Raw genomic sequence first — 23942 nt, forward strand, 5'->3', positions numbered from 1 at the left:
GCGAAGTGGCTCCGGTGGTCGCGGCGGCGCGGACACGTCCGAGCGGAGCCGCGCGGCGCGGCGCGAGCGGAAGGAGGCGCCTCGGCTGGAAGGGAAGTCAGAGGGTCCGGCCGCGCGGGAAGAGCCCCAGGACGACGGGCACCTGGAGAGGAGCGCGCGGGCCTGGAGGCAGCCAGTTTCACCACGCCTTCCTGAGGGACTGGAGACTGAATGTTCTGAACCGGGTGGGGGAGCGGCCGTTTGTCCTTCCCCCAAACGCCCAGGAAACGGCCCTTCTCTGCACCCACCCCCTCCCCCCAGCAGCTCAGAAAACCGAGCACCAAACACCCGACCCAGGCTGCCCTTTTGTGGCTGGAAACCGGCACCTTTGGGCGCACCTTTGGGTGTCTGGACGCCTGCTCCTGAAGCCGGGACTCTAAGCGCGAGCAGTGGTGTGAAATAAGACCGATACTTTGTAAATAAAGACAATATACTTACCTGGAGGGATTCTATTTCAAGAACTAGCAAACCCGCTCGCTCGTTCTATAAATCTACCTTAATGCTTTTAGGTGGTGGCCTGGTGAATAAGGTCATTTCACAGCAGTCATACTTCGCCAATAAAAACAAAAGAATGATAAGAGCTGAAAGGTTTCTGAAGGTACAGAAAATACACGATTTATGGTTCCTTGAACGGTTTCTAGCTTTGGTATTTGCCTTGTAAATCACTGGTGAAAACACATATCAGTTATGCTGTGTAGAAAAACAACACTTTTGTATGCCTTGAATACCCTATAACTGAAGAGGAATCGCCCTATTTACTGCTAAAAAGCCCACAGAAATTGCCAATTTAAGCAATTAACAGCTTGGTGAGTAAACGTTCCTTTTGAGGTTACTTTTTTATTTTTGACTAATAGATAAACTGTGTTCTTTGTTTCCTTTCTGGTAAAAATGGGAATAAACATATCAATGCACAAACATACTGTTTGTGGGTGGTTGTTTTTTTTCCCTCAATCTGGTAAAGGTGTAGGAATACTTTGAAAGGTAAGGCAGTACAGACCAGACTGTTCCTTCTGCATTATTCAACGAAATACCTTCCACTGTCTGATAACTCGGCAACTTCTCTCTCCTCCCTTGTTACTTGGAAACGAAAATATTTATTTTCCAACAGTTTTCATTTTGTGAAAGGTCATAAACACTGAACATGCTCGCCCACTTGATAGAACATACAATTCGTCTAACAAAGTTGAGAAATTCTAACAGGTGCAAAATCCAGTAGTCAGTACCCTCAGATCAGAACATACTTATGAAATAAACATGTTAACAGTTCAAATCCCACCCTAAGACAAGTGAGGAAAAGAGAAGGAAGTTCTCAAAAACCCAGCCCCCCATCTAGGCACCCAGAGCCGCTGTGGGGGCGGCTGTTTCCACTCACTTTCCTGGGTCAGGGCAGACCAGAACTCCTTGCCTCCTGTGAAGGTCAGCGCCTCTTCCTCTGCCGTCTTCTCTGTCAGCACCTGGATGTCCCACTTCTGCTCATCACTCACCACCTTGGACACCTGAGGAGTCATCCAAAACTGGCCTCCAAGTAGCTACCCCGGCTCCACCCGCTGTTCCGCATCAGGTCTCAGGTCTCAGGTCCTGGATCGTGTGGTGGCCCACCCCTCTACAGCTCCCCCCTGCCCCTTGCACACACACTCCACCCCCCACCTCCAGGTGTAATCACTGTGGATACCGGTTCCCAGTGCAGCCTGTGACTCACCTCAGGCACTAGCACTTTCTTCCCTCACCTTCCGCAATTCTCTGACCTCTGACCTTGCCTCTTCACCATTCCTCCCCCCCCCCAACAAGTCCTGGTGTCCTCCCCTCACCGTTTGACAGTTACCCCAGTCCCTTGATCCTTTTTAGCTACTCTGTTCAGTTCACACAACTGGCTGACCACACACAGCTGTTTATGCCACCTGAGGCCTCCACCCACACCCCTGTGCATCACACTTCCCGACTCACGGTCTCTTTTCCCAAGATGACTAGCTTCTATGTCCGTCATCGGATCTCTGCTCCCCTTCACCTCCATGCCCCAGGCTCTACACATTTCTTAGTCGTGCTGCTTCCAGCCCTCCCGTGACCTAACACCCATGAATTTCTGCTGTTCTCCCCCGGGGATTAGAGCAGCAGCCCTGGCCTGGGGTAACCAACGGCCTTCCCCCTGGAACGCCCACCTCCGTAAAAGGCAATACCAGCAGCTACTCAGCTCCTCAGCCGCAAACATGGCCATCTGCCTCCCTTCTGGGCTTCCCTCATCAGGACTTGGGTGTGCCTTTCTCTCACTTGTCAGGGCTGGACTGAACTGTTAAGATGTTTATTTCATTAAGTATGTGGTGTTGTTCAGCCCCTCAGCTGTGTCCAATTCTCTGCAACCCCTTCCTCTGTCCATGGATTCTCCAGGCAAGAACACTGGAGTGGGTTGCCAGTTCCTTCTCCAGAGGATCTTCCTAACCCAGGGATTGAATCCGAGTCTCCTGCACGGGCACGCTCCACTTCCTAAACATGGGCTGAATTGGACCAATCCCAATGGCTCTCATTGCCAGAACAAGGCCGGCCCAGTGACCTCTCGCCCCAGGCCTCTGCGAGTGGTCCCCTCCCCCATCCCCCTGACACCAGTGGGGTCACTTTCTAGAAGTTAAATCAAGTCACATCACTCAACCTTCCTCTCTGCTGTTGCTAGAAGACCTACTCCTGCCTCCCTGGTGGATAGCAGCCCCTTGCCTGCTCCCACCACACCGACAGCCCCAGACATTCTAGCTTTCTGCCCCCAACACCCCCAGATCCCCCTGCTTGTGGGTCAGCACCTGCTCCTCCTGCCCAGGGCACTGCTGCCCTCAAATCATCACCTGGTGCTAATACAAACGCCCCTCCCAGAGGGGTTCCCAGATCATCTCCACCGACACACTCCTGATGCGCCTTCATTTCATCTTCTAACTGCCCTCATCAGAGCTGTGGTGTTCCCAGTAGTCACGTGTGGATATGAGAGCTGGACCATAAAGAAGGCTGAGCACTGAAGAACAGATGCTTTTGAAGTGTGGTGTTGGAGAAGACTCTTGAGAGTCCCTTGGACTGCAAGGAGATCCAACCAGTCTATCCTGAAGGAAATCAGTCATGAATATTCATTGGAAGGACTGATGCTGAAGCTGAAACTCCAGTATTTTAGCCACCTGATGCGAAGAACTGACTTATTGGAAAAGACCCTGATGCTGAGAAAGACTGAGGGCAGGGGGTGGCAGAGGATAAGATGGTTGGATGGCATCACAGACTCAATGGACATGAGTTTGAGTAAGCTTCAGGAGTTGGTGATGGACAGGGAAGCCTGGCATGCTGCAGTCCATGGGGTCACAGAGTCAGACATGACTGAGCTATTGAACAACTGCCCTAGAGCCCACTAAAACTACATTCACTATCTGTCTCCCCGGCCAGAATTTAAGCTCTTTGAGGACTGGGTGTTGCTCTCTTGGTCATGACCGTGTCCTCAGATTCTCGCACACAGCAGACATCTCATGTATTTGCTGAACACCTGCCCCATCGTGTCACGACCTTTTTAGGGAGCAGGGAACGTGCTCTGATTAGGTGTTTCTCTCCTGCACCTAAAAGAAGTATGCACATGGCAGAAACAAGGTCAGATGAGACAGATTGGCCTTCCTCTCTCATGAGGTGTTACAGACAAGCCACTTCCCTGACTGCCCACCAGGGCAAGTCCATAGGACACGGCCAACCAGTCTGGTGCACTGCTGAGGACGCAGACAGTCCTGGCCTTGACCCCACACCCAGAGTCCTGATGGGGATGCCCCCTTGATGCTGCCATTGCTTGGGTGGTTGGTGCTATGAGACTGTAGGAGGAGGCGATTACAGAAAAGATTGAGAGGCTCAAGATCTGGTATTTCCTGTCACTACACCTTCCTGCCTTCAAGACACAACTGCTTCACTAGTGCTGGAGCCCCCACCAGGCAAAACTTCCAGACTCAGTCCCCAACACCAAGCAAGTTTGCTTGAACAACAACTCATCAAGGGTATATCTGAGCACAGTATTTTTCAAGCCACAAGCCATTAAGTCAATACAGTGCTTTCATTACTAACACTGTCTAAGAAATTACAGAAAAGAGCAGCACATATCTCAGTAATTAGGATACTTACGTGGGTGTGGGTGCAGGTAGTGCTGCAAGATTTACTTCTGTCCATATTTCACTGTTACTGTTGTTTAGTCACTCAGTTGTGTCTGACTCTTTGTGACCCCTTCCTCTGTCCATGGATTCTCCAGGCAAGAATACTGGAGTGGGTTGCTAGTTCCATCTCCAGAGAATCTTCCTGATCCAGGGATTGGACCTGAGTCTCCTGCCTTGCAGGCAGATTCTCTACCACTGAGCCCTTAGGGAAGAAGATTTACTTCCTACTGTGGATTATTGTTTTCAAAAGGATAAGTCAGTCGCTGGCCTAAGTGTTATTTTCACGTTTTTATTCCATTAAAAACAAAACCTAAATCCATAACTCATAGAACAGAATACACTTATTAAAAGTTTAGACAGTGTACAAAAATAAAATTTGGATATTTAATCCAAAGTTCAACATGAGTATAATCTTGTAAGGTGACTTCTTTCCTTTAATAAATAACACATTAAAATTATACTATTCCGGAAGCAAATCATCTCCTAACTCTTCATCAGCAAAATCATCCTCTTCCATTCTCTTTTTGGCTGCAGTTTTGGGTCTTTCTATTTGAGGGCCAAGCGGATCCACATAGGAGGCATCTGGGTTTCAGAGCAGATGGTGACATTAGAGGAACAGGAAAAACAGCAAATGTAGAACCAGTTAGACTCATTGTCAACAGTGAGCAACCCAAAGTGAGCAGGAACGCCTCCCAAGTCACGAGAAGTTTTGTCTGTGTTGCAGAAACTCCTACTGACCCCCAGAAGGACGTGTCTGCCCCTCTGCCATTCCAGCAGACCCACAGGCACTCACCTGGCTCCTTGTTGCTGCTGCTCTCATAAGGCTCGTCTGTGCCAGGCAGTGCTCGGAGCTGGGCACTCAGTCGCTCGCCTTTGCTGCCAGCGCTACAATTCTGGCCACTGTCTGGAAACAGAAACAACAGGTGTTGAACACGCCGGGGGAATACCACACTGCATTATGAATCTTACAGTATAGTTATCTGCCAAAAAACAGGCTGGTTGTTTCATCTGACAGCCAGTTTCCAAGGGATGTAATTCTCATCTCCTGAAATTTTTAAGAAATCCCCTGGTGGGAAGCTCTACTATAGTCAGAGCATCACTTGAGTAGTCTTTACATGGCTCACATCCTACCAGGTGCTGGAGACACTGGTGAAGGTCTCCCAGTTTGGAGGGAGGGGCTGGGCCATCACCTGTGTGCAGCCTGGGAGCCACCCCAGCCTCGCAGCCTCAGTGGGCTAGGAGGCCACAGACTCTCACTGCATGGCTGTGGGTCTGGTGGAAAAGTGGCAGCAGTGACCTCTCACCTACACAAGGTCGTTCCTGTAAGACGCAGCAGTGGTTTTCCAGGTGTGGCCCTGGGACCACCACAGCTGGGACCTGGTCAGAAACACAAAGTCCCAGGCCCGTCACTGGCCAGCTCAGAGAGGCTGGGGTTGTATCTGTTTTAACCAGCCTTCCCAGTGACTCTGATACACGATAAAAACCTGAGGACCCCTCGTGAGGAAGGGCACTGAGGTTTATAAAACAAATTATTGAGAAATAAGGCTACAATGAGACCAGTCTGATGCACAAAACAGAACCATTTTCAAAGGCCCTCAAACATTTCAAAAAGAGCAATTTTGTACAAACTAATAATTTTGATTATATGTTCCCTATGGTCCTCTCTCCTAGGCAACACTTTAAAAATCCAGTTGTAGGCACGGCATTTATTTCAACACACCACACTTAAACCAGCTCAGGTCTGGCCTCAATTGAACTCATGAAGAAACCCCTTTCCCCTTTGTGAACTGTGATTCTCACCCAGACAGAACTGCCAGAGATGTCCACGCTGAGATGTGAACGCGCATCACTGGGTCTCCCAGGGCAGAAGTGGAAGTGGTAGGACTGGGTACCCTTTAACACGCAGGCTGTGCTGTTTCTCAGTGAGCAAGTGAGGGTAGGGGACGATGCTGAGGGTGGGCCATGTCCACGGGGGGCCCATGGTGCTGCAGGAGGGGCCCAGGAGGTGAAGTGGGGAGGAATCCAGGTGGTGCCACAGCCCCATAGACTCAGACCCCAAAGCCAGGGAGAGCCTGGCCCCGGGCTTGAGAGAAGTGGAGGCAGAGGCGCTGACAGGCAGGCTCTGGGACAGTGTGGGGGCCTGGGGAGGAGGTGGGGCCATTGGCGATGACAGAAAACCAGGAACAAAAAGGCAAGTGTCCGAAGAGTGAAGCAAGAGAGCCGGGTGCCACCCCAGGGCCAGGCCCTGATACCTGGCCCATTGGGAAGCCCAGCTTCAGCTCCCAGAAGCTTGTTTGTGCACCAGGACTGCCTGTTTGTGTTGGGCTGACATGAGCTGGATGAGAGAAGGGAAAATTTGCTAAGAAATAGCAGCAGCAGCAGCAGTGGGGAGGCCCCCAGGAGGCCCTTCTCCACACAGCCTTGGCCCTCCTCGGCCTGAGGCAGCATCCCAGGGCCTGGGGACACTCTCTGGGGCTGGACACTGTCCTCCAGGCTCTAGCTCAGCTTCAGCAGCTCTCAGGACACCTGGCTAGGGGGGCCGGAGCTTCCAAAGTGGACTTTAAATGTGAGGCCTTCTAGGGGCCTCAGCCACACCGCACAAGCCCACGATGACCCGGGAAGGCAGTTTGGTGGTGAGTTTGGGAGGAACCAGTTGCTTACTCTGAACCGAGGATTTCTAGAGGGAAGCATAGGATCTTGAACTTCAGTAAAGAACTGACGCTCCCCTAGGGGTATTCCTTAAAGGGACACCCAATGCAAATGCGCTCACAGCCCAGGAGGCTGCCTCCTAAGAGCAGGGGAGTAGGAGCAGAGGGCTGCTGGGGCCCTTCCTAGGCTCTTCTCAAGAACGCACAGGCTGATCCACAACTTCCCAGCCGCTGAGAACTGTTGGTGCGCGCAGGCCCACGTTCCTCATCTACAACCCCAATTCCAAACGGCGTTAAAGCAGGTTTCTAGGGGGAACACAGCTTCATGTCAAGAATAAAACCTGCCTTGACCTGAAGCTATCCTGGGCCATTATTTATCCTCGGTGTGAACATTCCCATTTCACTGAAGTAATGAGATGTCATCTAATACTGAGGTGATCCCCAGGGGTGTTACATAGCTGGGGTTCCCCTGGAGTAGTGGGGCTGCCCTTCAGGGCATCCAGGTGCCCTGCTGCCTGCAGTGGCTGCACACACCTGGGGAGCAAAGCCCTACCTTCAAAGAGAGGCTGTCTGGGCCATGGCCCCGCTCCGCCAGGCAGCGCCCATAGTAGATCAGGGCTAGTGGGTCCTTCCAAGTCAATCCTGACTTCCTTGAGGGCAAGGGCCCTGTCTCATGTCGTTGGCACCCAGAGTGCAGCCAACAGTAATGAAGGGATGAAAGAAAGGCGTCCCTAAGCTGTGGGCCAGGCCTGCCTGCGTTGTGCCCCCTGGACCACAAGCAGACAACAGGATGAAGTCAGTCCTGTGTGCATGGCGGGGCTAAGTGTGGACACAACTCGGATCCCAATTTAGCACTTGGTTTTCTAATTAGTTTCCTTAAAACCACCCAACTTCCCCTAAATATAACTTCTACTACCCCTGAAATAGAGAAAGAAGGCGGATTCTGTTTAAGAAGGCAGATTCTGTTGACAGGGGTAAAGGAGGAGGAAAACATAACAAATCTTATTAAGTAACGATGTTACAAGCAGTCACAGAGCAGGAACTCAGGAGCAGCCCAAAGCAGCAGGGTTTGCGTAGCTGGTCCAGAGGCATGCTGCCCAGTGCCCAGGCTGGCACCACTTCTGCACTGACATGCAGAGGTCCATCAGCATCCTGTGAGACCCCTCCTTACAACATCCATCTGAACACTGTGACACAGTGAACCTCACTAGTATGGACGCTTGCGACTATCTACACAACACAGACCATTTACTCATCAATCAGCAGAAACAGGGCTGGTTACTTAACAACTAACACCTGCAAACACCTGTTCATAATACAGCAGGCTGATGCTTAGAAAAGTAACTTTAAGTGAGATAAGTGACTAAAAGTGAAAGTAAGTGAGGTTTGCTGTATACAAAAAAACAAATAGGATGTTTCTGGATTGTTTCAAGGGGTTGCAGAAGCCAGTGCACTAGGATCTGCCCACCCTAGCCTCTCCAGGGAAATGGACACTCACCACTGCCCGCACTCCCGTCTCTCCGGCCGCGGGGACACCCGCTGCTGTCCCGGCCAGACTTGATGCGCTAGAGCAAGAAGACCACATGTTAACAAGGACACGCTGGACACAAGTCCTGCTTCAGTGAAAATAAGAATAGATGATATCCTGCAGGGACCACCATAGCCAAGTGTTGATTTATTGTTAAAACGCAGCCCCCAGGCCTGACTGGTCCTGCCTCCCAAGCTGGGTTCACGTGACCTGCCTTGGACTTGGTCTCACAGGAGGAAGGCCTGGCTGTCCTGGAAATGAGGCAGGAAACATGGAGACCCCAGTCCCACTACACACACGGATGGCACTCGGGATTAACAGGGCAGGGTCACCCATGCTTCTGCAAGTAACTGAAAAACCAAGTACTTTCCAGATGTGAAAGCTCAGATCTTAAACACAGCAGCTAAAGAGGTAGAGGGAGAAGGGGACTTGAGAGTGGGCTGTTTCTGCTTTAGCCTCATGTGACAACACTGGACCAGAACTGTTTCAGGGGGAAAAGGACAGCAGGGCTTTGAAATTCACCTTCCACAGTAAAGGCAGTATTAAATCTCACAAACACCTAAGGTCTGCCCAACAGTCTACTTTCCTAGATATAAAGCACCCGTAAGTCATTAGAATTATCTCCAAACTGTGACATTCTTAGATTTCTTTCTGAATCTTATGGTTATTCTGTGTTTTGCCCAAGTTAGAATCTTTGAATTAATACTGAACCTGCCTCCAGCACTGTCAGTTTCTTGTACATATAAAGGTTGAGAGAAAACAGTATTCAGTGAATAGAAACAGACAGTGTTGGACAACTATTTACAACTGAATTAAATTTTCTCAACAAAGGTTGATATCTTATTTAGATCTTTAATACTATGAACATAATTCCATAAATAACTCAAAGGACACATTATTTACACCCTCAAACCCGACAACTCTCCAATTTATTTGTAAATTATCAGGTCATGGATGGGGTTATTGATAATGTAGTCTGCTAGGAAGAAGAAAACACTTTTTCTCCATGATCCAAGACTCAAGTCTGTACAATGAAACACTCCTAAAACTCCAAATATAGGTAAACATGTTCAAATTATTTTCTATTAAAAAGAAACCTCATTGGGAACCCCATCTCTCCCTTTGCCTCCACAGACAAAAGAAAACCCAAAGATGATATAACAAAATAAAAATATTTATACCTATACTCAGATTATAGAAACTTGGTTTTCATCTGAGCTTAGATGTTCAGTCATGTCCAACCGTTGCAATCCCATGGACCATAGCCCACCAAGCTCCTCTGTCCATGGGATTCTCCAGGCAAGAATACTGGAGTGGGCTGCTGTTTGCTCCTCCAGGGGATCTTCCCAACTTAGGGATCCAACCTGCATCTCCTGTGTCTCCTGCATTGGCAGGTGAATTATTTACCACTAGTGCCACCTGAGAAGCCCATAGATGAATAATTACCAGCATATTTAAAGACTTAGATAATGATAAAATAATGAAACTCGTAAAGACAAATGTCCATATAATCTTCCTCCCAGTAGAGAAGGAAGAGGGAGACCTGGGGGCAGGAGGGACAGGTCCAGACTGGGGGGACCTTCTGGAAGAAGAGTAATGGAGCAGGTACAACAGTAACGGCTTACTGAGGGGCCCAGCCCCACGGCGAACAGGGCAGGTACAGACACAGGCCCAGGGACACAGGCACATTTCAGGGACTGAGAAGCCTGTCTCATTTCTTTCTCAGCAGGTGGTCTGTGCTGATGCCAGGAGAAGAGACGCTGCCATCTTCTCAGAGTTTTGACACCTCATAAAGTTCCTGGGAATCTGGACTGATCTGGGGGAGTGAGGTATGGATACAAGACTGACATGTGAAGGAAACAGCTATGTGACAGAACAGCCACAAAAAATGACTGGGGTCTGCATTCAGGGACACGGGACGCTCCCCAGGTTGTTTTGCTAAGTAGGGGGAAAATGCAGGGTATAAGCAGTATTTTGTAAAAATCTCACTTTTGTAAAAAAAAAAAAAAGTTCCCATTTTAAAATGCATATTGAATATATGTTTGTATATATTTGTAAAAATGCTTGGGAATATAAATACCAAAATGATAATAATAGTGATCTCAAAGTCATGGTTTAATGATTTTCAGATTTTTCTCTACATATTTTAATTTGAATACTACTTACAAAAGTCATCTACCTATATTTTTAGAATAACACTTGTCTTTCCAATAATATGAAAAAAAAAAGAGATGCCATTCCCATTTTGGGGGGGAAATGAGAGAAGAATGTAAACAGAGGAGTGTCGGAAGACGGCACCCTCCCTGCCGTGAACACACAACACTGCTCCCCCACAGGGACCCACCGTGTGGTGCCCTCCTGCCACACTGTCGCCTGCCCCCACCCCCCCAGAGCTGCCACAGAACCCCGGGGGTGGGGGTGGGGCTGCAAACTCTCCCAGTGACTGGATGTTGCTGACATCCAAGTATGTGGCCATTTTCTAGCAATGCCAGTGACAGACTGGGACAAACCTGATTTCACTGTGGACAGTTTCCGAACGCTAACTGGGGGTAAGAAGGACAAAAGCCAAGGGTTCTGTCCACCACAGGGCTTTTATTCCGTAAGAGTTAGAGCCTTGTCTTAGAACAAGGAACAGATGTTAACAAGTTAAGGATCCTTAAGACTGACTTCAAATTCAATAGAAAACAGAACTGAAGACCTTTTTTTGTGGCTTCAGCTCCAAAAAACCCATGAACGTGGCTGCACCTTCCTGCTCACATCTCAGCTCACACCTTCCCACCTCTGCGCCAGGCCCTGAGCTCCAGCCACACCCTCTCTGAGGATCACACTGTGTCTGTGGGCTGGGCAGAAGTGACCTGCATTCTTTTTATTCTCCCACCAGGTGACCAGCTTCTGGAGCACCCTCCCCATTCGACTGTTTCCTGGACAGGTGAACCTAGGACTAGCACAGGGCGATGGAAGCCCACAAGGCCCCCAAGCCTCAGCAAAAGGCACCGGAGCCTCACCTGGAGTGTCGTCCAGCCCAAATCACTACATGCTTTGCACCAAAGATAAATGTTATATGGGTTATCCTCTGGTTTTCTTTCTTGAACTTTGTAAATGCAATAATATATAAAATGTGCAAAATATTCTTGCTACTTTTATTACAATTTCCTTTACAGTCAATTTACAGCTGTGCCTTTAACAGTTCTTCACATGGACTCTTTTTCCATTTAAGAAATATAGCCAAAAAGGTTTCTGCTCAAATAGCTTTTGGAAATGATTGGAAATTTAGGGATAAGTACCAACTACATTTTATATTAATTTTGAATGTCCCACGGTATTTTAAGTTGGCCAAAACAAACAATTTCTTAAAACAGTTTGATTTTTCTGGGGTGGGGGGGATGGGAATGACAAATATTAAGACAGGTATTCTTTATTAATGTTACAATATAACTGCTTTTTACAATGTTGTATTAGTTTCTGCTGTACAACAACATAAATCAGCTGTATATGTGCATATAACTCCTCCCTCTTGGGGAATTCTCTTTTTGAATATTTAAGAATTTAGAAATTCGATTTCTAAAATTGAACAAAGTATGAATATGCTTCATTTTTGGATGAGCAATGAAAACTTCCTGCATTGTATAAACTGTCTCACTCCCATCCTCTTTTGCCTCCTAGTCATTCCCTTTTATTTTCTACGTCTCTCTAGTTTGGGCTAACATTTTTCTCTTCTTTGTATTTAAAATACTCAGTCTTCAATTCCTGCTCTTCTTGTTTTGCTCTTTTCCAGTTGTACAGCAAAGTTTCACAAATTTCTTGCAACTAATGTTTTTATGTTCAGGGAAGCAGAAATACAAAATGCTGAGAACCTAGCACTGCTGGGGGCTGCAGTGTCCCACCCTGCCCAGCTGTTTGTCGCTGTCCCCAAGGAACAGGGTGCAGGCTCCCTCCAGGCCCAGGAACTCGACCCAGAGCACAAAGGGAGAACAGTCATCTTCTCCATAAATGTTCCAGAAAAGGACACACTCCTCTGAAAAGTCAGTCCACAGAAATGAACTTCAGCTTTAATGTCTTATACAGGATCTAGGGGCTTGGCGAGATCCATTATCCTGACCCACATAAACCTGAATCCATTTACCTGTCCTTCTGTGGCAGTGGTTTAGTCGCTAAGTCATGTCTGACTCTTTGTGACCCCATGGACTATAGTCCTCCAGGTTCCTCTGTCCATGGGATTTCCCTGGCAAGAATACTGAAGTGGGTTGCCATTTCCTCCTCCAGGGGATTTTCTCGACCCAGGAATTGAACCCGTGTCTCCTACAATGCAGGTGGATTCTTCACCATCTAAACCACCAGGTCTACACAAATCCTTCTTCATTTGAAAACAGTTTTTAAAGTCCATGGCCTAATTTATTTTGTGTTTACTTTTCCCTTTAAATCAGACTTTGTATCCTAAGCTGGTGTTTGATCATTTGAAGGTAACCCTTCAGAAGCATAACTCTAGACCAGTGTTTCTTGAACATCATGGATTAAAAAATTACCTGGAGAACTTGTTTTTAAAACACAGACTCTTGGACTCCAGAGATCTAATTCCGGGGCCGGGATAGGTATAGGGTGGGGCCCCTGCTCTGTAAGACTAAGTTAAAGTTCTTTTACTTGATGAGGTTTTCCCAGGTGGTGCAGGGGTAAAGAAAGTGAAAGTAGCTCAGTCATGTCCAATTTTTTGCAACCCCATGGACTATAGAGTCCATGGAATTGTCCAGGCCAGAATACTGGAATGGGTAGCCTTTCCTTTCTCCAGGGGATCTGCCCAACCCAGGGATTGAACCCAGGTCTCCCGCACTGCAGGCAGATTCATCATCAGCTCGGCCACATGGGAAACCGAAGAAACTGGAGTGGGTAGCCTATCCCTTCTCCAAGGGATCTTCCCGACCCAAGAATGGAACTGGGGTCTCCTGCATTGCAGGTGGATTCTTTACCAACTGAGCTATCAGGGAAGCTGCCTCCTAATGAAGCAGAGGTAAGAGACACAGGTTCGGTCCTGGGTCAGCAAGATCCCCTGGAGGAGGAAATGGCAACTGACTCCAGAGTTCTTGCCTGGAGAATCCAGGACAGATTTTTAAAAGAATAAAACAGATCACATCCTCCAAGCAAACACAAGATAACCACATTTTGAAAGCAAATATGGAACTTGGGTTTAATTATCTAAGGTAATTATCTAAGTTCTTGAAAAAGTTTAAGCTTAAAAAATATATTTCTTTCTATGAAAGACAGATACTCAAAAATAACATTAAATTTTTAAATAGTCTAGTCTCAAACACAGGAGGGAATACTCACTTTCAGAAGTAAAAATACTGCAGGGAACACAAACACATACAACCCTTCAGGCACCAGCACTATTCTCAGTGCCATGTCCTACTATACAACAGAGCAGCCCAACAAAAAACCACCACTGCTACACGAGTCCCTGCACCTTGGTTCCCACAGGCAAGGACTCTCCAGCTGAAGTCAGGTCTATAAATTAATCTACGGTTATTTGTAGCGGGAAAATTACCATTGTTAGTCTATTAGTAGCCACCCACTAAGGACTACACTGAATCTAATCCACTTCCTCTGATTAGGAACAAGGTTCTGACAGAAATTTATGCTAAAACTACAGTTTCAGTTATCTCTCCTTTCATGCTAGAGCATAAAAATAATTTCAACTTAGTTTTATTGACAGAAGCCCTGACATCACTCAGATGAGCACAAAAAGCTGACGTTTTCAGAATCAACAGACAGCAGGTTTCAGCTCATTCATGTGAGATACCTGTTCTCTGATTTCTTTCATTTTTTCCAATCTCTTTAGTTTTGTTGCATATTCTTGAACTTCTTTCAATCCAATGTCTGTGCAGAGACGGACCAAGAAACGTAGACCTAAATTATGAAAAACATTTTCAGAGAAGTGTTTATACATGGTGTTCAAAGAACAAATCAATACACTTGATCCTCGGGGACACAGTCTGAATGATGCTCACAAATAGTGTTTGTTTCTCCTGAAAAATCTCTGCAGTTTGCATTCCTAGCCTTCCAAGAAGTGGCCTCCTTGAAGGAGGGCTTAGAACGACTCGGCACACCTGCCCGCTGCCCTTCAGGGGAGACCATGACATCTACAATTCGAGCCTTTAGCTCCTCACCTGTTTCTCCTTTATGCATTTACGACTCCTGACATGTTATATATTTATTGTCTTTTCCTTCCCACTAGAATCCAGGCTCTACAAGGCCAGGATTTTCATCTGTCTTGTTTTCTGCCACGTCCATAGGGCAGGAACAGTGCCATGTACCAGCACTGCAGTCACCTGATGACTTTTCTGGGTTCATCAGAAAAATACTCTGCTCAAAGTGAGGCTGCACATGGGTTCAGGTGTTTCTCCTATGCTAGCATCAAGGTAGGCTACTGATTACACCTGTTCTGAAAATTACCCAGGCCCAAGTGTCCTGGACATTCCCTGTGGCATAGATAATCGTTTGACTTTTATAAGGAATCCTAAACTCTCTTTAAAGAAAGAAATGTGGCCTTGCTGGGAGGCGCTCGCTCTGCCGTACAATGCAGAGGTGCTGTGACTACTGTGGTGGTCCTCCACCCACGTCTAGTGCGTCCCCAGGGGACACCTGGCAGCACCCAACAGAAGGTATGCAGCTGGTACTCTGTGGGTGGAGGCCAAGGATGCTGTTAGACATTCCGACCACCCCACAACAGAATTATCCAATCCTCAACATCAGTGGTGCAGAGGCTGGGAAACTCTGCCTAGCAGACTGCTGGGTTTCCATTTCCAAAATGGAATTACTATTACTACTACTATAATGGGCTTCCCTGATAGCTCAGCTGGTAAAGAATCCACTTGCAATGCAGGAGGCCTGGGTTCAATTCCTGGGTTGGGAAGATCTGCTGGAGAAGGGAAGGCCATTCTTGGGCTTCCCTTGTGGTTTAGCTGGTAAAGAATCTGCCTGCAATGTGGGAGATGTGGGTTCAATACCTGGGCTGGGACTACTATATGATTATTCTATCACTGCTCCCATTTAATGTCTAAAGCATCAGTTCCCCAGTGTGGCCAAGCTTAAGAATTATATTAAAAGTTGTTAAAAAAAAGAAACAGGAAAAAATCACACATCCAGGTCCACTGCAAACCTGAGGGAGACTCTCTGTGGGCTGGGCTATGGATTTGTGGTTTTTACAGGCTTTACAAGTAATCCCCATGTATCCTGTTTTTTTGCCTGGTGTTTGGAAACTGCTGTGATCTAATGAACCCACATCTGAGCAGCATTACAAAACCCCTTGCTCCTAGGCTCCTTTCAAGGCCGTAATTCTGAGCTCTCTGCTCTTCACAAAAGCCAAATTGACAAAAATATTACTAAAGGAACATGCAACATATCTAACCCCTGGATTGGACTGTGCCATTGAAAACTTGGCCCAGAAAAGATTCGTTTTTACTGAAACGTGCCGTTTTGTGTACACAGTCACAAGGACAACATTCATAATGGTCTTTTCACACACATATTCTACTTGTTGCAGGGATGTTAGCAGGAGTGCCAACGTTTCTCCGTGACCTTGCCCACCCTCCTAGGCATCTCAACACGACTGCAGCAAGAGCTGAACAGATCTGCTTGCTCCAAAAGAACTACTTCCTATTTTGCTCATAAATAGTAAAGATTTCATTCATACAAACTACCGTGTTTTCTCTTTTTCCTTTAGCCTCAAGGCTGCTGCTGCTGCTGCTAAGTCACTTCAGTCGTGTCCAACTCTGTGCGACCTCATAGACGACAGCCCACCAGGCTCCCCCGTCCCTGGGATTCTCCAAGCAAGAACACTGGAGTGGGTTGCCATTTCCTTCTCCAATGCATGAAAGTGAAAAGTGAAAGTGAAGTCACTCAGTCATGTCCAACTCTTCATGACCCCATGGACTACAGCCTACCAGGCTTCTCCGTTCATGGGATTTTCCAGGCAAGAGTACTGGAGTGGGGTGCCACTGCCTTCTCCAAGCCCCAAGGCCGCTCAGGGCCAAATACAGTTTATTGAGAATATACAACCTAGAATACAGTATTCTTCCCTGAAAAGTCCCATGGACAGAGGAACCTGGGAGGTTACAGACCAGAGGGTCACAGAGAGTCAGACACAACTGAGTAACTGAGTAAACACACAGAATACAGTTAATTTGTCCTCTTCTGGATCCTGATCTTGTTACTGTAACACTGCATTATTACTTCAAATTGCATCAAACCCACTGTGCAGTAAGATTGAGTTAAATAAATATTTTATACAAAGCCAACTTTATAAAAGGGAAATAAGGTATAACATAATGTTTAAAAATAATCTAATAAAAACTTCATTTGCTGTCAGTATCAGCAAGATTATTAGCATTCTATTATCATAAACTCTAAAGGTATATTTTTAATCTCAAAAAGTTATACATTAAATGGATAGTTTAAAAGGCCTTTTCTATAAAATACCAGAGTTTATAAACTTTAAAAAATCAATAATAAACCAAAATCTAGTCTTAAAATTTCATAAAGCTTTGAAATATAGATATCTTTGCTATAGAAGAGAATTAAGTGGTATATTTACTTGTTTTTAACCGAAGCCTCACTTTTAAAAAAATTCTTTTTTTTTTGGCCAGGCTACAGAATTAGCAGAATTTATTTCCCTGATCAGGGATTGAACATGGGCCTTCAGCAGTGAGTGGGTGAAGTGCTTTCCACTAGACTGCCAGGAAATTTCCCAATGATGTATTTAAATCCACCAACAATTAAATTCTATAAAAATGTGTGCTAAGTCACTTCAGTCTAACTCTTTGTGACAATATGGACTGCAGTCCACCAGGCTCCTTTGTTCATGGGATTCTTCAGGCAAGAATACTGGAGTGGGTTGCCACATCCTCCTCCAGGGGATCTTCCCAACCCAGAGACTGAACCTGCATCTCTTAACATCTGCTGCATTAGCAGGCAGGTTCTTTACCACTAGCACCACCAGGTACTTGTATAGTCAATTTTTCTGATCCTATTATCACATATTTGAATACATGTACCAAAAGTTATAGGTTGGTATCTACATATGCAGCTACTGTAGCAAAGGTAATTATTACATCTTTAGACATAAAATGTGAGAACCTATAACCTCACAAGTTATAAACTGTAGTCCCACTTACATTCCACATTTTCTGGAAATTTTCTGTGAATATCTTTATAAGTGTCTAATGCTTTCTGGTAGTTACCTATAAGTAAAAGAGAAACAAACAAGCAATTATACAAATTCACAGGATTCAGCCAAGGACTAATTTAAATTCCATATGCTGGCACCACTTCATTGGTTTAGAAGAATGACTTTCATACTTGCCACAAATGTAAGTTACCACTCTTAATACAACCTCTGGAAGAAAATGCACAAATAAATTTGAAAAAGGAATAAAAGCAGATGTAAACCAGTGATGGCTGAAACTTAGTTCTACTTCTTAAAATAATTTGAGAGACTAATTGCAATGTTATTCACCTGGAAAAGATGAAAAATAACTTGTTTTGCAGTTTTTATTTTGAAACATTAAGAAGCTATAGGAGGCATTTTATTTTGTAATAAAGTAATTTAGCTTCACATATCAGCAAAGAATAAAAAAAAGTGAATTTTGGATCAAAGATGTTTGCAAAAATCTCAGGAAATAGCTTTGGCCCTGTGTAGGCCTCCGTGTACAAGAGGGCGGCCGCCCTCAGAGTCCGGCGGGAATGACCAAGGTGAAGCAGGAGCGTCCAGCTCGGCTTTGCCGGGTTAGCTGAGGCAGCTTCTCTTCCCCTGACCTACACATCGGAGCTCAGCCCAGAGGACCTCACACACATACTTCATAGACGGGCGTTCTGTGAGTTCAGGCAAATGATGTAATAAAATGTGTGTACACAGAGAGGTTATACTGCCAACAGGAACATAACTTTTCCTTATTGTGGTAACCACTGTGTCTTTCATATACTGCCTCAAATATGTGTGCTTATCAAAAGTTAATATTAATAAATACACAAAATCAGAACACATGTATATACATAATGATCTAAATGACAGAAAGAAGCAACATATATTAAAATGAATAAGAGCATTTACCACTTCTTCTAAAACAACTAGCTACCATCAGCTGCCATTTCACTTGTGTAGGCCTATAACAGAAATAAATTAGATGAAATTAGATGAAACAAAAATAATCTGTGGTCATACAACTTTATAAAGCCATTTACCTATACTATCTTCTGATTACTTTTTGATATATGATTAGATCATCTTTGTTATTAAAAACAGCATATATATAATGTCCTTCACCATCATCTGCTGTATTTTGATATCAGGAAATTTAGATTCAGAGTCCTTCAACCTAACTCACACCTTTATTTAGCTGTAAGAATAAAGCTCACCAATCTGGGTAAAGTTCTCAGCATTCTATATTAAACCTTTGCCAGTTCTTTGGCTTAGTACCTCAGGCTTGGAAACTGAGCTTTAGGCTTGCAAATTTAGTACCTAACAGCAATTTTTGACCTTGTATTTGAACAATTAGACTTCAACTAAAAATAAAGTAAAAAAGAATTCTACTCATCCTTTTTTTATCCCCTTAAAAAGAAATGAATTTTTTTTTCTAAAATAAACATGACCAGGATTTCTAAAGACTACTATTAAAAATTTCTAAGAAAAAATTTGACAAAATAAAAGACTAGGGAATAATTTAATGTTCTCCTCACTTTATTTTTCCAAATCAAATATGTAGTTGATTTATAGTATTAGTTTCAAGTGTACAGCATAGTGATTCAAATGACTCCATTTAAAGTTGTTCTAAAATATAGGCTATATTCCCTGTGCTGCACAATATGGCTTTGTGTCTTATTTATTTTATCCTCATAACCACTCCCTCCCCACCTTGTCCTCCACCTCCATTTTCCCCACATTTAATGTTAAAATTCAGTTAGGCCAAATACAAAGCAGAACATGGTATAACCCAATTATTTTTGAATCAGACATGTATAGAACATTCTGATATGAACTTAAAGCCATCTTTAAAAGTTTCATTCTTAATATATAATATATGGAGAAGGCAATGGCAAACCACTTCAGTGTTCTTGCCTTAAGAACCCCACAAACAGTATAAAAAGGTAAAAAGATATGATACTCAACTGTATAATGCACATCAATTATAAATTGAGACAAGTGAAACATTTCTATTAGGGTTCTTTCAGAAATTAAACTCTGCCCTTGGACTGAGATAGTAATTTTCTAATTGATAAAGAAATAACAGTTGCTTGCTGAGATGTGAAAAACATGAAGTACCTTAGAGAAGTTTTTTTTTTTAACTTGTGCATAAAAAGTAAATATATTTATCATAATAAAGACTGAGTCAAATGAAACACAGAAAATGGAAATGATGCATGAATGTTCACTACAACTGTTCAGGAGAGCAGCACGTCTATCAGATTTCAGGCATTTAACTAAACACAAAATCATAACAGTTACTTACTGTATAAGAGAAGCTCTTTCAAAGTACTGAATGGCTTTTTCACAAAACTGGGTGTCAATGTAATAGGCCCCGAGCCACTCGATGACCTCAATGTTGGACGGGAAATACCTATACGACTGGAGAGGGAACTAGTCAACAACGGTTCAGTCTGCAGCATTTACCCACTGGCCACAGTAATTTACCCAGTGTGACATGTCTTAATTAAAACACACCAGCTGTCAGAAGCACTGTACAAGCTTTGAAACTGCAAAAGATTTGGAGAACTTAAGATTCGCTTGACACATTTTTCAGTTATCTATAAACATCTTTTTAATGTACTGATACACAATCTGAGTCAAATTAAATATGTAATAGATTCAAAAGCAATGAAATCATCCTTCAGGAGAAAAATGAGTTTGAAATTTTTATTTTTATTAAAATCAATCAAAAACTAACTTTATATTCCACAGATGCTTTATTTTAAATCACTATTCATTTAAAAACTAATAAGCATTTCTAATTTCTAAAACTTAAAAGGCCTGCTGTCTTCTTTAAAACAACTCATGGAAGGTAGGCGAGACCGCATACCCACCTCGTAGTAGTACTGGAACGCTTGGGACTTATCCCCCTCGCTGTCATACAGCCCTCCCAGTTTAGACAGGGCCCTGGAGTCAGTGGGAACAACACTGATCAGCTGCATCAACCATTCCATAGCTTGACTGGGATCTTCCATTAACTCGTATCTTAGACAATTTTAATTAAGGATAACATAATTTTTCTAAATTCATTGATCAAGAAGCAAACCTAAAGCCAACATTTCAATAAAAATGTTTCTTAGTCTATACTAATGTGCTATGTAACACTGTTTACTCCAGGTTTTCTTCAGAGATGAGGATGAAAAACAGGGTCTCACTGGAAACAGCACCTCTGTCCCTGTGTACACCTTGCTTTTCCTTCTGCTTCATCACTACCCACTAAGATCGCCACATTTCTACAAGAATTAACAGTGTGCTGTTTTATTCAACGTCTTATCCAAAATTTTTTCTTAACAAAGACACGTGAATGCTGTGTTCAATTATTCACCCTCTCTTAACATGAGAAACATTTTAAAAGAATGGTTTCTGTGTACTTTCCGATGAGTTTTTCTCTAATTACAGTACAAGCACAAGACAGCTTTTTGTAGCTCTGGGCCTTGTAAATCCTCTGCATACATTAAAATAATTTATTCATACTAATACTTACAGACTATTAATTATTTTGTATTAGCTACCTTAATGAAAATATTTCAATCCAAAGTTTCACTGAAAAATAAGTCTTCTGTTTTTAATGATGACAAACATGACACCACAAGAAAAACATAAAAATAAGGAAATGTATTCAAATAGGCTCAAACACATCAATTGCTTGTCTGGATCCAAACTGATCAGGAAGAAGACACCAGCAGGTCATAACAGTGACATCTCAGGAGAAAAGAACTCAACAAAACAAAAAAGGCTAAAAGAAATAACAAACACTATCTGCTCTACAACTAAAATTTTTTAGCCAAAAAATTTTATCTACCCTACCAGAAGAACAGGCGACAATATGTAAAACATTATTATTTCTGATTTTTTGGCACAATGAACAAGTTGCAGGATCTCAGTTTCCTGGCCAGGAATCAAATCCAGGGCCTGGCAGTGAGAGCATACAGTCCTAACCACTGGGCTACCACGGAGCTCCCTGAAGGGTCTAATTTATGCTCAATGAAGAGCTTGTGTGGACTTGATATGACACCCAATTACTTCAATTATTATTTCTAAAGATTAATAATAGCTGCCACTTCTAAATAATTCCTCCTATAACACACATGACCCTTTAAAACAGGATCACTCAAATAATATTTTCATCACATATTAAACTGATAGCTAGATTTTAAAATATATCCCCATCAATTACTTCACTGGTTAAGCTTATCTAGTAAGTCACCAGCTGAGTGAATTAATGAAACCATTCTTAAGGAAGATACACATTTGCTATCTGGTAAAGGACTTGGGCGCTGTTTCTTAGGATTGCATGAAGTTTCAGGAAACAGTCCAAAGCTTCATCAAGCCGGTTTAGCTTCTTATAGGTAAGGCCTTGAAAAGAAGGAAAAGAAAAAACATAAATTATAAATACTAGCACTGGTAGTAATTTTCTCAAAGTAACAATGCATATTTAAACATAGGTAAATATTCATCCAGAAGACAAAATAAAAATGAACACAATTTGTTAAAAAGGGAGAGAAAATAGGAAATTCCATTGATGTTTGGCAGACACCAAAACATGCCCAAAGCTTTCATAATTTAAAATGGGGGGTGGGGCAGGAATGACAAATGGATAGAAAGGATATAACAAACAGTTCAGAAACGAGCTGGGTTACAGAATTCAGTCAGTGGGCATTTGAGGTTTTGGACAGCTAAGGAACAAGTCGTAAAGGTGGCAGGACAAGTGACCACGTATGATAAGAAACCCAGAGTCCTCTCGAATTTTTTCCTTTTTTTTGAATAAATTCATAATTTATTCAAAAAACAGAAAAAAAGCTATATAAGTATGAAAAGAAAACAGAAGAAAATGATTTTGTAATCTTGAGGTGAGGAAGGGCTTCATAAAGCAATAAACAAATAAGCTACAAGTTTTCAAAAGCCAAGTATGACTACATAAAACACAGAAAAATTCCCTTTCGCGAAAGAACTAATAAAGCTCCTTCAAGCAATGGACTAGGAGACACATTTAAATGCATGAAGAAGCTAAAACAGACAGGTGCCTGGTGAGCGACCTCCTGCACCAAGGGCTCTACACTTGCCCTTCTTCTACCTACCCCTTCCTTCACATGAAAACTGCTCATTCCTCCCTGCCGGCTCCTCTCACCCAGCCCCAACCCAGGAGGGTGGAAAAAAAAGGGCAACTTTCCCATTTTACTCACCAATGTTATAAAGCGCTTCAGTGCAAGAACAGTCGTTTCTTAGAGCCTCTTTATAGAACTCGGCTGCCTTCTCATAGTCTCCATTTGCAAAGACTGTATTCCCTTTATTAGTAAGAGCCGACGGATTATATCTGTCAGAGTTCACAGCTAAATCTGCATAGCTACTGGCTTGTGCAAATTCATTTTCCTAAATAAAGTATCAAACGCACAAATTACCTGAAGCTCTTCACACCTTCTCTGACTCTTCTGAGATTACAGACATGATAAATGGACTTTCTGAAATTACAGATAGGAGAAATACACATTTTACATATCCTGGTCTTGCCAGACTCATCCTACAGAAGAGTTTTAATCATCAAGAAGTTTCTTATGAATGACTTCTCCACAGTTATGGTCTGAACACCCCACCACTCAGAAGTCAGTGGCTCAATCTCCTGTCACCACATGAGCTCCCCACGCCTACAACACCTACACAGCTACCAAGGCACCACTGCCCCCACCACCACCCTGGCTGCATGGCCCATGGATCCCTGCATCACCACAGTCTATGGCCTCCGCTGCATCCCCAGTGTCACTCTGTCACTGCCTGATGAGGACACGGCCGTCCTTCACCTGCCCTGTGCAGGCCTCTCACATAACTGCTGGTGCCTCATCATCTTGGCTAAGGGAGGGACCCAGCTTCCCACCTCCCCTCCCCTGTGGTTCTTGTCCAGCGGCTGTGGGGCTCCAGGATGTGAGGCAGCACCACCCTCCCTCACCCTGGTGAAGGTCCTTCCTGGTCTCCAGCTTCAGGGCTGGTGTGGAGACGCCCCTGGGCCCCAGGCTGTCCTCACTTGCTCCCTGCCACAAAGTCCAGTTCTTCCTCCTGCTGATGGCCATGGCCCGGATCTGTGCCAGGCTGGGCAGTGGGCCACAGAGGGGGCAGCCATGTCCCAGGGACCTCTCCACCAAGCTGACGGGCACTGGGGTGTTTCCAGCCACTTATGGTTGTCGTGAGTGACACTGCTCTGAGCACGCACATATGAGAATCTGTGGGGACTCTGCACTGTGATTTATGAATCAGTACCTATCAGCCGGGTGCTGCTGCCATAAACACTGAAACATGCAACACTGTCTACTGGATTAGGTTGCAGGAAAAGCAGTGAGGGGTTGCTGCAGAGG

General features: G+C 44.4%; 1 protein-coding gene across 3 annotated transcripts in view; it reads right to left on the reverse strand.

Annotated features, from left to right (window-relative positions):
* Nucleotides 1-4463: 4463 nt before the first annotated feature.
* IFT88 (intraflagellar transport 88) overlaps nt 4464-23942 on the reverse strand; it is a 62416-nt gene continuing 42937 nt past the window's right edge. For 2 of the 3 annotated variants that reach the window (XM_040266810.1, XM_040266809.1), the window contains 10 exons: nt 22782-22968; nt 21846-21954; nt 20433-20583; nt 19862-19977; nt 18466-18518; nt 17531-17596; nt 14158-14264; nt 8337-8403; nt 4984-5094; nt 4553-4772 (listed from right to left, as the gene is read on the reverse strand). In XM_040266810.1, coding sequence (XP_040122744.1) covers nt 4651-4772; nt 4984-5094; nt 8337-8403; nt 14158-14264; nt 17531-17596; nt 18466-18518; nt 19862-19977; nt 20433-20583; nt 21846-21954; nt 22782-22968 — 1089 coding nt within the window. In that variant the 3' untranslated portion in view covers nt 4553-4650. Of the gene's footprint in view, nt 4773-4983; nt 5095-8336; nt 8404-14157; nt 14265-17530; nt 17597-18465; nt 18519-19861; nt 19978-20432; nt 20584-21845; nt 21955-22781; nt 22969-23942 lie in introns of all 3 variants that reach the window. The other variant, XM_040266808.1, reaches the window with a different exon arrangement.

Source organism: Oryx dammah, unplaced genomic scaffold (genome assembly GCF_014754425.2).
Source record: "Oryx dammah isolate SB20612 unplaced genomic scaffold, SCBI_Odam_1.1 HiC_scaffold_24, whole genome shotgun sequence".
Classification (NCBI taxonomy): Eukaryota; Metazoa; Chordata; class Mammalia; order Artiodactyla; family Bovidae; genus Oryx; species Oryx dammah.